This window comes from Falco cherrug, chromosome 10 (genome assembly GCF_023634085.1).
Source record: "Falco cherrug isolate bFalChe1 chromosome 10, bFalChe1.pri, whole genome shotgun sequence".
Classification (NCBI taxonomy): domain Eukaryota; kingdom Metazoa; phylum Chordata; class Aves; order Falconiformes; family Falconidae; genus Falco; species Falco cherrug.
In genome coordinates, this window is record NC_073706.1 from 35,537,739 (window position 1) to 35,551,206 (window position 13,468).

The 13,468-nt window shown below is 39.3% G+C and overlaps 1 protein-coding gene across 1 annotated transcript in view; it reads left to right on the forward strand.

Annotated features, from left to right (window-relative positions):
- Positions 1-8,378: 8,378 nt before the first annotated feature.
- Positions 8,379-13,468, forward strand: part of LOC102053301 (mucin-5AC) — a 44,499-nt gene continuing 39,409 nt past the window's right edge. The window contains 1 exon segment of the mRNA XM_055722578.1: positions 8,379-8,451. Coding sequence (XP_055578553.1) covers positions 8,379-8,451 — 73 coding nt within the window.

A 13,468-nucleotide genomic window follows, 5' to 3' on the forward strand; every position in this document is an offset into this window, starting at 1 on the left:
AGTCAGCACCATTATTGGAAGTGGCCCTTAAATACAGTTGAATTTGGATGAAATGAGATTGCTAAAGTTGCAGATACTCCCTTCTTCTTTACAGATGTATGTCACAGAAATGAGAAGAAATAAAGCTTGGTTCATTTCAAATTCTCTTTGTGAATTTGAGACTAGAAGTGAAGAAACAAACCCCATTACAGCTATCAGGATCATCTCCTTCAGCAGCTGCAATATATTCATTACAGTAAACTAGCAGAGCAACATGCATATACATGCATACACGTGCATAGACAGAAAGGTTACGATGTGCAAAGAATAAACAGAATGGGTGACTTGCAGCAAATCCTGACTGCATGAGATCCATCAGTGTTCTACTTTGACTGGCCCTTAAATACCATATGCAGAATGGCAATTAATTTAAACCACGTGTGAGTTGCTTTGGATGTTCTTTCTGTTTGCACAGAAAAATAGTTAAAATTAAAACTCATCTTAGCAGTAAAATGATAACAGCAATTAATATAGTGAAAACTTTTGCTGCAACTGGAAGCAAACAGTGCAGTAGGAGAAACATCAAGATTCTTACCATTAATTGTGTCCTATTCATGCTCATACTCAGACATAGGGAACAAAAGCTGGGTATTTCTGCTTAAGTACTTTGAATGAGTTGCAAGTGGTTTGAAACTCAGTTCAGCTCTTTATGTACCCCAGCAGTGGCAGGCAGCACTTTGCTGTCCCATAATTTTTGTTTGGTCCTAAAATAAAGGATGATGCTTCAGTCTGTGGAAAGCAGAAGCTTGCTTAAACCTATTCCTGCCTAGCTTCTTTGCCTGATTAGACTGGGGCAAGATAACACCAAATTCACATCCATTCTTTGCTTCTCTTATTCTTTTTGCTAGATAAGAACACAGAGCACAGGTGCTGTACTCACAGCCAGGCTGGACCGTGTTTTGAATACGTTTTGACAGATAGCATTCAGAGAACATTGTAACAGTGTAGTATAGCCACAGCTACATGGCTCACAGCCTATCCATGGACATGGAAGCCCTTGTGATGTCTTATGTATAGGACAATGCCTAGGGATCCAGAAAATCCTACTTTTAGGAAGAATTTGATGAAAGATGACTATATATAGAAAAAGGAATTAAACTAGAACACTGGTTCCCTAGCCTTGAGCAGACAGGAGCACATTTAGCAATCTCATGGTGATTTTTGAACGTTAAAGTGGAGCTCTGAAATTGAAATAGAAATAAGTGAGGAAAAGAAAGACTGAAACAGAATTAGTAGGAAAGGGAAAAGCTTACAGGTGCTCCTGCAGCATCTAGATGTGTTATGAGAAGACAAGGAGGGCTTGTACGAAGTCCTAGAAGCTCCCTCCAAAAAATTTCAAGCCACAAATACATTATCTATAAAAGATGTGTTTTCAGTTTATGTACTCAAGAATTTGGAGAAACAATAGATAATAAGCCACAAAAAATGATTGATTTCTATAGTTGTCAAAACTTTAGAAAATAATTAAAGTCATGCTGGATAATCTTGCAGAAAAGGGCAATGAAATTTTGGAGCCAGGCAGGCTATTCACTAACCTGGTTCACTGTGGGGGCCATAAGAGTGCCAAGGCTGGAGCTAGGGAGGAAGTGGACGTGTAGCCAGTGCCGGGGAAAAGGTGATAGCAGCAGCTCTGTTTTAGGTGGGTTTGAACTGCTTGGGAATCGCATCTTAACTAATGGGGCAGAACAGAGTGTCACAGAGCCGAGAGCGTGGCAACTACCATGATAGTCTTTAGCATCAGCTATCCCAAAACAGGCAGACTCTGCTGCACACTTGGTAGCCCACAACAAGACTATCTATGCTGAGCTTTTATTTGTTAACTGGACTGCATAAGACTTTTCTCAACTTGTAGATTGGTCTTGTACTCTCTATTGAAGACAGACATGGAAAGAAGGAGCAGAAGAGCCATGAACTGAAAACTGAATTGTTGCATTGTTGTTTGTCTGCTCAGGATGGATGCCAGGTAACTTCCATTAATCTGAAGATTAGGGCAGACAAGGACATAAGGGATGAAAAGCTTGGCTCCTTCAGCAGTTCAACTGAGCCTCTAAACTCAGTCAGCACTGCAGACAGGAGTTAAACCAAGAGCCTGGTCCCCACATTCAGTCATCAGACTTAAAGTTACCTACCAATATGGGCACAAACTTAGTCTGTCAAGCACTGAGGATAAGTGCAGCGGTAATGAACATACTCAAATGTGAATAGTTTTTTGTGTAACAGATGCAGAAATGATTCATCGATTATCACCGAGAAAGCCTCACAATACAAGGAAAATACACCAAAATGTGATCAACAGCAGATTCTGAAGTAGGCAAAGAAATGCAAATGAAAACTTGAGAGTGCTTTAGGAAAAAAAAAAAAAAATCTTTAAAATAAGGGGCTACATGCAATTACTGGAGCAGGAGAAATAATTATGCCAAGCTCGTGAAGAAGAAAAATAAGGGAAAAAATGAACTATATCTAAGCCTCCCACCAAGGATTCAAAAGGCCATATTTGGCTCATATATGTTATTAATATCACACAGAATAAGCAATTTATGAGATGAAGAAAACATGCACAGGCAAGGGAAAAGCATAACAACATATAGGACAGTGAATGCCAAACAGATAACAAAGCATCAGTGGTGAAATTAGTCTGGAAAAGCTCACTCAGCACTATGCAGAAGAGGAAAACAAAACTGAAATCCAGCCAGACAAACCAAATGAGAGCTATAAACACCACCCCAATACTGTGAGAACCCAGCAAATACTGAAGGTGAAAATGTACCAGCTGAGTTTTCAGATAGCATGTACAATGGAAAAGTTATGTTTTCAGCTGAATGAAGTGCATGATGAACCTAAGGACATTAAACCTGGTAAAAATGATTCTCCACATAGATATATACATTTTCCCAATTTATAAAAAATAGTACCCAACAATCAAAAATATTGAGATAAGCCAAGACATAGCAGCTTTCTGCCAGCAAAGCTATTAAATGTTTTTCCAGATATTTTTCAAGGATGGCAATTAGCTAAAAAAATGATTCAGCCAGTACAGCTGGGTACTCACATAGTTAAAGCCCAGGAGCAAGAATCACAATGAGAAAGAAGGTTTGAGCTCACGTAGATTATATACTGACCGCGTAGAAGTCAAGCAAGATGCATGCTTAAGAAGAGCTATTATATTTGAAAACCACAACACAAATTACCACATTTCATTAATTCAATTTCAATTTGAAATGCACAGAAGCCATTGTTGCCAAGGTATTAGACATGATGTTCATTTATTTTCCTTGCATCTTTCATTTGCCTTAGTTAAAGTGAGCAGAGCTCTTGCTCTGCTTTTCCTTGACTGTCAACAGTTCAACACACCAGTTACAGGGTTCTCTTCCAAATCCTTTGAAACAGAATCAAGAAAAGGGGAGACAGCACAACTGTGCACTTAAGGTGTCACTCTGCAATTAAGAAACTATGACTAATGTCACTGACAAATGAGGCAAGTTACTTTGTTTCTTCTAACCTTCACTCCTCTTGCTTTTCTCTCACTTGTTTTCCATTTAAATGATCTGATCTCCACAGCCAGTTTTCTGTGTCCCACAGTACCTTGCACAGCCAGTTCTAAAGTTACTGTAACAAACTGAAAAGCAGTAACAGCCACATACAACACAGAGCTCATCTGCCATTCATTGTAAAAGTTTAATGCTCCATGTGCTTTTCACCATGAGGCTATGTGCAGCTTTGTTTTCCATAGAGAAGCCTCTCTGAGATAATTCTTAGGTGATGTGACATGCTGTACTAAACAGAAAACAGACTGCATCATCTATTCCAAGAACCAGGCAAAGAACCTGTGGCCAGAGTGTGTCCACCATTTTCTTCCACAGTGGCAGTGCATTTATTTATTAGCGGGAAGGTAAGAAGCCATTAAAAAAAAAGGGTGGAAAGTGAGCTTGAACCCCTGGGTAGGGCTGGAAAGCAAAACCCTGGTGAGTCACCTGTAGACTGATGGAAGGAAAGAACAGTTGAGGCAATCAGAGAAAGCTGAGAAAAGCATTACCAGGGCAAACCACAGAGAGCATCGAAACCTCTACAGAGCTAGGTGGAAAGGGTGTGCCGGATTCTCTGCTTAAGTTAATGCCAACTTGGTTTACGTTAATTGCAGGCTGTCATTACTTTACTTTCCACACCACAATAAATATTCTCTTCTTTGGCCAATCCAACTATTCATTCATTTTCCCAGTTCACGTGGCAAGTAAGGTCTTCACAAATCTGAGGCACAATGCAGCTTTTCCCAGGTCCCAGCTGTCTCTGGTTTATCATACTTGTGAGGAGGTAGAAGTTCTCAACACTAGTGGAGTTGTAATTTGAAGAGAGAAGGCAGATGAATTTTGGTTTTCTTAATGCCTTAATACTACCACTTTCTAACTTCCACCCTCATATTATATGATCTACTTTCAAGTTGTAATTATAGTATTCACAGTATATATGATATTCACATTTTATGTGGCATTCAAAATTTTACATTAAAGTAGTATAAGCAATGTCTCACATCTTGGCCATACTTCTATGCAAGAAACCAAGATGAAAAGGTAAAACTGCAGAGAATATACCCATTGTCAGAATTATGGGTCAAATAACACATATATTTGATTTACTATTACAAGAGGCACTTTCAGTGAACAATCCATTGGTATAGATTTTTGAAAATAAGAATCAGACGAATATTTGTCAGCTGTATCCTTAACTGTTGTAATTAATTTCCAATAACCTCCTACAAAATGAGCTGGTCTATATCAACCCAACAATATCCTAAATTAATTTCAATGTTTTTTGACACCGAGATGTCAATATAAGCTTCTGGATTTCACACACATTAAAACCTGAGAAAAACAGAAAAAAACCCAAGGAAGAAACAAAAATGCCTTCAACACCTCCCTGAACATTCCCTCCTGCAAATGAAAGTGCTTTGGTTTATGGCCAGACAATACCAAAACCGTGGTCCCTTAGTGGATTTGTGGTTTACATTAACAATAAAGACAGCTGCTTCCGTTCCTGTTATCAACATACTTCAGGACTTGTTTCTGGGGTTTCTTTCCCCTCATGCAACTGAAAAGGAGAGCTTGATTCTCCCTGCCTGCATAGGTAAGCTCTTTTCACTGTACCATCTGGAAAACTCAGAAGTCCTCCCGCTACATTTTTAATCTACAAGAACTACTTGGAGCTATTACCCATGTGATCAATGAACAATTTTACTTAAACCCTTCTGGGTTTTGTGATATTCTCATCTATGTATATGATTTCCCCAGCAAGCAGTAAAATCTCATAGCCTGATAATTTCTAAAAATCTCATAAGCTACCTAACAGAGTGACCTGAATTTCTTCCGTACCTGTTTTGTTATTAGCAATTTCACCCACTCCTTGTGGTGGAGAGGGAGGAAGAGAAAGAGGCTGTGTGGTTAGATAAGCTGAACAGTAGAACATCATTTCAATACCACTACTCCCTGGAGGTGAAAAATTTCAGTCTCAGCAGTAGCTATCACAACACCTCCAGAATATGTAAAGTTTTGAGAAAAATATCTGAGCGACAGCTTTTGAAGAACACCTTCAAATACAACTGGGACAAATTTCACAACAGCTCTATAATACCATGCCCTGGTAAATGCTTAGTGAAGCAGCATATTCAAGTTTGAATTACATTGTTTTAATCACAAAGAGTTATAATGAGTGAAAACAAAAAACTATCTTAGAAGAAAGAAGCATTTGATACAAGCACTCTGCTTGACAACAACTCCAAAAAAAGACACAGGGCAAAAGAAAGAATAGCCTTGACCCCACTGATACCTAGTCATCTTAGATACAGACACCCTCCTCAACTTCACCACGTATCAGAAGCACTAATTGCCCCCTCAGAAAACTCCTCCCTTTATCAGTAGTCCCTTGCTCTAGTATACCCAATGAGAAACAAGAAACTCTCTCCAAGTATTTTAAAGTAACACAAGAAAATCCTGGTATTCTGTTACTCTCCTCATGTAGGGGTGGGTATAACTGAGAAGGGAAGCAAGCTCTGCTACTTCTGACCATCCCATGTCGCCCATTGCTAAAGGTATGCACACACGAGTTGCTGAAAGCCTAGTTTGTTGGATGGCTTGTTTAATTGCTTACGTGGAACTAGTGTATATATATTTAATACAGCTAACTGGTCACGTAAACAAGATATCATTTGCCTTCACTATGTACCGATGAATTTACGTTTATTATCAGTACTAGCACAGAATAAAACAACGTTCTATGGACAGGAAATCCAATCTTTTCTCCTGGTCTGCTGAAGCATGAAGATACAGATCTAAGGTGTGTAAACAGCTTACTGCTGATTATGGAGATGTAACTTCATTAAACATCCTGGATATTTTGACAGGGAACATGTTTCATGATACAGCAGGCCAAAGTACCCCAACCTTGCCATAGGAAGCTACCACTGATTTCAGTCCAAAAATCAAATCCAGATATTTCATAAAGGAATTCATTTTTGTTCATTTTATAATACTAAATGAGTGCGGTTCTAATATATTTAGTACTAAACAAAAGTGGAAATAAGGGCTGAACTGAAATAAATGGGAAAAAATTGACACAGTTCAGTAACACCTGAATGGAACATTGTATTATACTCTCCTATTCCTTTACGGAAATATTTAAAAATTTTTAATTGCAGGGTAGGATTTTGTTAAGAACCCAAGGAAATTAGGCAATCAGCTGTGATCACATTTTACAGTTAAGACACCTTCCTGACTTGGTTTCTTTCCCCTGCTTCAGCAGAAATGGCAAACATCAGCAGAGACTGCTGAACTGAATCTTACCAGACAGGCAGAAGATAATACTGTCCCATTTTATGCAAAAAAGTCCTTTCTGCATCTCTACACATTCTAGTATACTTTTTTACTTTTTTTTTTTTTTTTTTTTTTTTTTGCTTCTTCTGTGGCTCCCCCACCCCAACTATACTACCCATGTACCTCTTGCTAAAACCCTCACTGAGCAGCAGCTCTCATTCCATTTGTTATGATGAAGATTTTTGCATCCACCAGCTGTTCTTGTAAACTGGCAGGAGGCTGAAGATGAAGATGAACCGAGGGTAAATGTTATGTGTATACCAAGTGCTGGACTGTGCGTTGTTTTCACCATATCTAGCAGTTTTAAAATAATGGTTTCACTAACTTTGAACATTTTTGTCCATCTTTTACCATAAGGTCTACTGACCTTTGAAAGAGACAGCAATCTGCCCAGAACAATCATCCTACCTATCTCCAATGCCAAACCAAAAAAAGAAGGATAAAGTGACATGTCCTGCTTTTGAAATTATAATCCAGTAGAACTGCAAAAAGGCAACCTTCAGTAAAAAAGTACATTAAAACATCTACTGACAAGTCTTACAGGCCTGAATCATTGCCTGTTTCTCTAAGTTGTAGTCCTTGTAAGTCCATGGTTGTAAACAGAATTATGCAGGAATGATACTGAAACAATGTTATCATGGTTACAGGCCATAATCAATCTAACTCTTTTTTTTTTCCATACAAAGCTAGTGTAAGGCTGCCTAAAATTACTACTGGTATTTTCTACAAGAAGGCAAAATCAGATTATACAGAGAATTCAGAAGTAGATTTCATGGTTTAAGCCCACCTGTAATAAATGTAGGATATAATCTAGGTGAAGCTGGCTTAATGTTCCACAAACAGGTGCCTAATGCTCGTCTGTGCCACACAGAAGAGTTTCCCTGGCTTACACGCAGTGTGACCGTGTCATAGCGCAGGACCCTTCAAGGTTTTTAGTCTGTTCTTTTTACAGGAAGATTAGCTGCCCCAAGAGGCACAGAGTGACTTCCTAATGCTGGGTCCCCACATATGAAGTACTCCATGCCTCCTCAGACTTCAGAAATCCTTTTTTGCCAAGGAGCTGCCTGGCATCAGTTACAGTATTGAAAAACTTGTAATAGTTACTTGCGTGCTATCTGCATAACTGTAAAGCAGCACCAAATTAAATTTGTTCTAGGGCCTGTTATTTGTGGAGGAGGAGTTGTGTTTCATTTGCAGTCATGTTCTGTTTCTTCATTAAGCTGAACCTTAACAAAATATATGTACATATATACTCGGCCCAAAATGCAAATACCATTGGCCACTTTCTGAGGAAGGAAGAGCATCCTCTGTTTACCTGTTCATTTGCTAAAATCCCCCAAACCCCACCTTTCTAGACTCTGTGAATCAGTCTGGGACTGAAGCCAAAGTCACCTACTATATAAGACTGACAGAGTACAAGGGAATTGTTCCTCCTGACCAACTTTAGACCCAACATCCTTGTGCCAGACTCCACTCGAAATGGGGTTTGGCAGGTGGATATGGGTACAAAAATGGGCTTTCTTGTTAGCAGTTTGCTGTATCCATCAGATAGGTAAGAAGTTCTCTTTTTTATTGGGAAAATAAAAATACTCTCTTTAGATATAGTAATATATTTTAAACAACTACACTAATTTTATTGTTTCACTTAACAGATGGTTGCGTTCTTTGTATCTTTTTTTTCAGTTTACATTAAATATGTAATGTCTGTCTATTAACTGGACTGATTTAATTTAATAATGCCTCAAACTACTGGGTAGAACTACATTTGGAAGGTAACCTTGAAGATCAAATCCAAAAGAACAGTTAATCATGTCTTAAAATGCCAGGTTTTCATATCGCTTATGCCTTACAAAAGCATTTTATTCCTGTTGCATTTTGTATTAGGAATGGTTATGAATGTTGGGTTTTTTATGAAATTTAAAACATTGTATTTTCCAGTTGCAAGATCAGACCACTGGTCAGTCTTTCCCAGTATCTTGTCATCTACCAGGAGCTAATACCAGATTCCTCAAGATCTCTTGCAACTTCTTTTTGCAAATAGACCAGAAAGGAATATTCGTGGCAATGATTTTCAGTAACTAATTGTGCATTGATAATACCCTATGCCAAATATTTATATAAATTACTGATACTGAGTGTGAGCAGGACTGGGAGATTTATTTGACACATGCAATCCGTCATTTTGTATGTGGTTTTTCTCCTGTCAATATTATATCCATCAGGCTGGTCTTGACAGTTGTTATTAGTATGAGTAGCCCTATTAAGTCAATGGGACCACTCAAATTGAAATTACTTGCATGAATGCCCGTTTGCCAAGTCAGTCCCTTTCAGTTACAGCAATTACTGCCCTGTCAACTAACATTTTTAAATCTTCAGACTGCTTATGTAAATTTATCTTGCTTATCATTTTCAAAAGGTTGACAAGTGCAAATATAATTTTAGGCTCCTTTATAGTTTGTGAAATAAACACTAAAATACGGGCAAGTTGATTTAACCACAAAATACAACAGTCACTTAAGAGTATAAGCTTACGTTTAGATTCACGCAGCGTCAGCCAAAAGCATCTTCAGTCACTCACTGAACAAGAACATTATTTGTACTACCCAATGTTACCTGATAATTGCTTTGAAAAGTGTGTGTTAGACAGTGTCCAGAAAACTCCTCTTCATTTGAATCACACTCTGTGGAAAGTATTTTCAGATGTCCTGAGTGACTAAAGGATATTGGCCTAATCCCATGCCACCTCCACAAACATTCTGTGCTTGACTATTCGCAGCTGGATATAGACTTAGCACGGTGCATCCAGAAATACTTAATAACTAGGTCAGTTTCCAAATTATCAAATAGTAAATTATCTTGACTATTCTTACAACTGAAAGACACTTACTTTTATAATGGTCAACAACGTGGCATTATGCAATTGCTAAGTAAACCAATGCAGCTAGAACTTCTTTGGGAAATATGTATTTGCTAAGTAAACAAAAGACCCTGCCGTTTCCTTGAGAAAAATTAACAGACCGAGAATACATGTATATGCTATTTTTCTCTGTTACAAAGGTTCTCATGCTAGAATAAACAAACATTCTATGATTCTGTGCCTGCTGAGATTCCCGTAGATGTGTTGGTTGAGAGCAAATTCTGACCTTTTTGTAAGACTTACAGAGGAATTTGTCTCACCTGATCAGTATCAATTATAATGATATGAATGCATTTACCTAACCATATCATAGAATCATAGAATCATACAGGCTGGAAAAGACCTTCGAGACCACGAAGTCCAACTGTTACCACAGGACTGCCAAGTCCATCACTAAACCACGTCATTAAAAACCACATCTATGCATTTTTTTAATACCTCCAGGGATGGTCATTCCACCACCTTCCTGGGCAGCCTGTTCCAATGCTTTGGGCTCAGCCAGCCAGCCAGCTTTTTACCCAGTGAACAGTACAGCCACCCAAGCCATGAGCAGCCAGTTTCTCCGGGGGAATGCTGAGGGAGATGTTGTCAAAGGCTTTACTAAGGTCCAGGTAGACAACATCCACAGCCTTTCCATCATCCACTAGACAGGTCATCTTGTCTTAGAAGGATATCAGGTTCATCAAGTGGGACCTACTTTTCATAAACCTGTGCTGGCTGGGCCTGATGCCCCAGCTGTCCTGCATGTGCCGTATGATGGTGGTCAGGACAATCTGCTCCATAACCCTCCCCAGCACCAAGGTCAGGCTGACAGGCTTGTGGTTTCCCAGATCCTCCTCCTGGCCCTTCTTGTAGATGGGCGTCACACTGGCTAACCTCCAGTCTTCTGGGACTCCTCTAGTCAACCAGGGCTGCTGATAAATCATGGAGAGTGGCTTGGCAAGCTCCTCCACCAGCTGCCTCAGTACCCTCAGGAAATGAGGATAATGGTATTATCTGTGATACTGAAAGACTAACAGGAAATGGAAAATGGTTAAACTCTGTCTTAAGTTACTTCTTTTTATATCACTAGTTGTCACACATAAAGTTAGTGAGAAAAAATTTAAAAGCTTCAGTCTGAAAGAACCTGCAGGCACTGCAGCAACTTCTAGATATGGTGAGGCTGCCCAGAATCCTGTCCTCCAAAGCCATCAGTCTCCCGGGCTTGAATCCCTTCAGACAAAGATCCTTCAGCTCTAGTATCAAGTACTCATTCTGCTTACATGATGGGCACAGCCAGAAGTTACATTAGAATAGTAACAATAACAATAATAATGATAATAACAACAACAATAGCAACAACAATAATAATAACAATTATAATAATAACAATAACAACAACAGTAATAATTACAATAATAATAATGATAATAATAATAACAATGATGTGTTCCTGATCTGGTTATTTTTAAGGCAAATGTAGTTGTCCAGATTTCATGGAGGTATCTAGGCTGAGGATCTTAATTTGGGAGAAACGCTCAGCAAGGAATGTAAGCACCACAGATGCTCAGAGGGCTGGAGCACCTCTCCTATGAAGACAGGCTGAAAGAGTTGGGGCTGTTCAGCCTGGAGAAGAGAAGGCTCCAGGGAGACCTTATAGCAGCCTCCCAGTACCTGAAGGGGACCTATAAGAAAGCTGGAGAGGGACTTTTTACAAGGGCATGTAGCAATAGGACAAGGGGTAATGTCTTTAAACTGAAAGAGGGTAGATTTAGATAAGATATTAGGAACAAATTCTTTACTGTGAGGGTGGTGAGACACTGGCCCAGGCTGCCCAGAGCAGCTGTGGGTGCCCCATCCCTGGCAGTGTCCAGGGCCAGGCTGGACGGGGCTGGGAGCAACCTGGCCCAGTGGAAGGTGTCCCTGCCCATGGGGGGGGCTGGAAATAGGTGATCTTTAAGGTCCCTTCCAACTCTAACCATTCTATGATTTTATGAAAGGGGACTTTGGTTTATGACACACCCCTGATTTTGACATTTCCCCCTCTTCCACCAGTGTGGCTCCCTGTTCAATGAGATGGGTGTTATGGATCCAGTTCTGAGTCAGTGAATTCTTCCCACCTATTATATAAGGAAAAGGGGGACTTAGCTTAGGACTAAATTACATAGGCAGTTCCTCTTTGACTGAGAAATTCTTTAGACACCTAGAGTGCTCATTCACATAATCCTGATAAGTATTCAGCTATTAGTCATTTCATTACCTAAATCCTTTGAGGATTTAAACTTGGCAGGTTATAGGTACATGTTAGTCAACATGTTCCAAGCACGGTTATCGCGTGCTGACAGGATTCCATCCTTCACAAAATAAAGTTTTAGCCATTTTTCTTTTACAGGAAATGCCTGCCATATTTAATTATAAAAGACTAGAGCTTAGAGCACTGACTTAGAAGCTCAGGGTCAGCCTTTTTCTGGAGGTCAGTATTTGTCATCTTTCAGAAGTCTGCCAATGCCTCTTCTGGTATGGTATTGATGAGCCATGCATAGAAAAGAATTAAAAACTTACGGAGTCATGATAGAGAGGACAACTCATCTGGAAGACAGTTCACATAGTTGATCCAGTAACCATGTAACTGGAGGTACAAAAATAATCCTTGAAGCAAGGCACAAGAATAGGGCAGTTTTGATGTAGCTGAGTGCCCTAATCATGTGGTCATATGACTATGGCCTATTTTTCCTCCTTTGTCACTGTCCCACTGCTTTCAGCATTGTGTCTCAGCTTCAGCTGGGGTAGCACGAACCCCTGGTCAAATAGACTTACAGTATGATGCTTAAGGTTTTCTGCAGAGGAGATGTGAGTTTGAACCATCTCAGACTGAGAAGAGGGGTAGAACAGGATACGTGGTTCTTCTGGTTATTCTGCTGGGTTACTGCTCAGGCTATGGGCTTTTGTATTATCACGCAGAGGTACCTTCTTGCCTCCAGCTGTAAAGCAAATCTAATCCCTGACTGAGGCTTTAGATTTGCTCCAGGAAAAAAGGCCCTACGCTTAGGTACTAAAGAAACTGGCATATAAAGATCTGCAGCCATTATTGGATGAAGCCCTAAGTCCCTTGTTTCTTTTAACCAGTCCTGTGCCTTTTCTTACTTTTTCTTAACTACTACACAGCAATTTTAACAAATTACTCTCTTAGATGTTGTGAATTTTTCCTGTAAATGTTTCACATATTAGTGGGATTTAGTGCAGCAGTGAAATAAGGGCTGTGATCCAGTCATCAGAATCCCTTATAGTGAATTTTAAAGGGGAGAAAATAAAAGCAGACACACATGAAATGTTATTTAGATTTCAAACTCTGTGTATTTGTAATAGAAAGCCTCTTTCTACAATGACATTTTGCCTTTTTTGGGGGCCTGTTTCATTTTTTCCTGATCTGATAAAGGACTCTACCCTTTGTCTTACAGAGGTGTATCTGGGTCCTTTTATTCTATCTAAATTTTTTCTTTAAAAGTTCAGACACAGAATATTGTATTTAATATGCTTTTTACAATTTCTTCACAGGAGCCCAGATAGAAATCCAACAGGAAGCAGGAAGCAAAGACACTGAGGTTGTTCAGCAGAAACAAAATAGTATGTTCATGTATACCGTATATTTGGTTTTGTGTTTATTTGCTACATC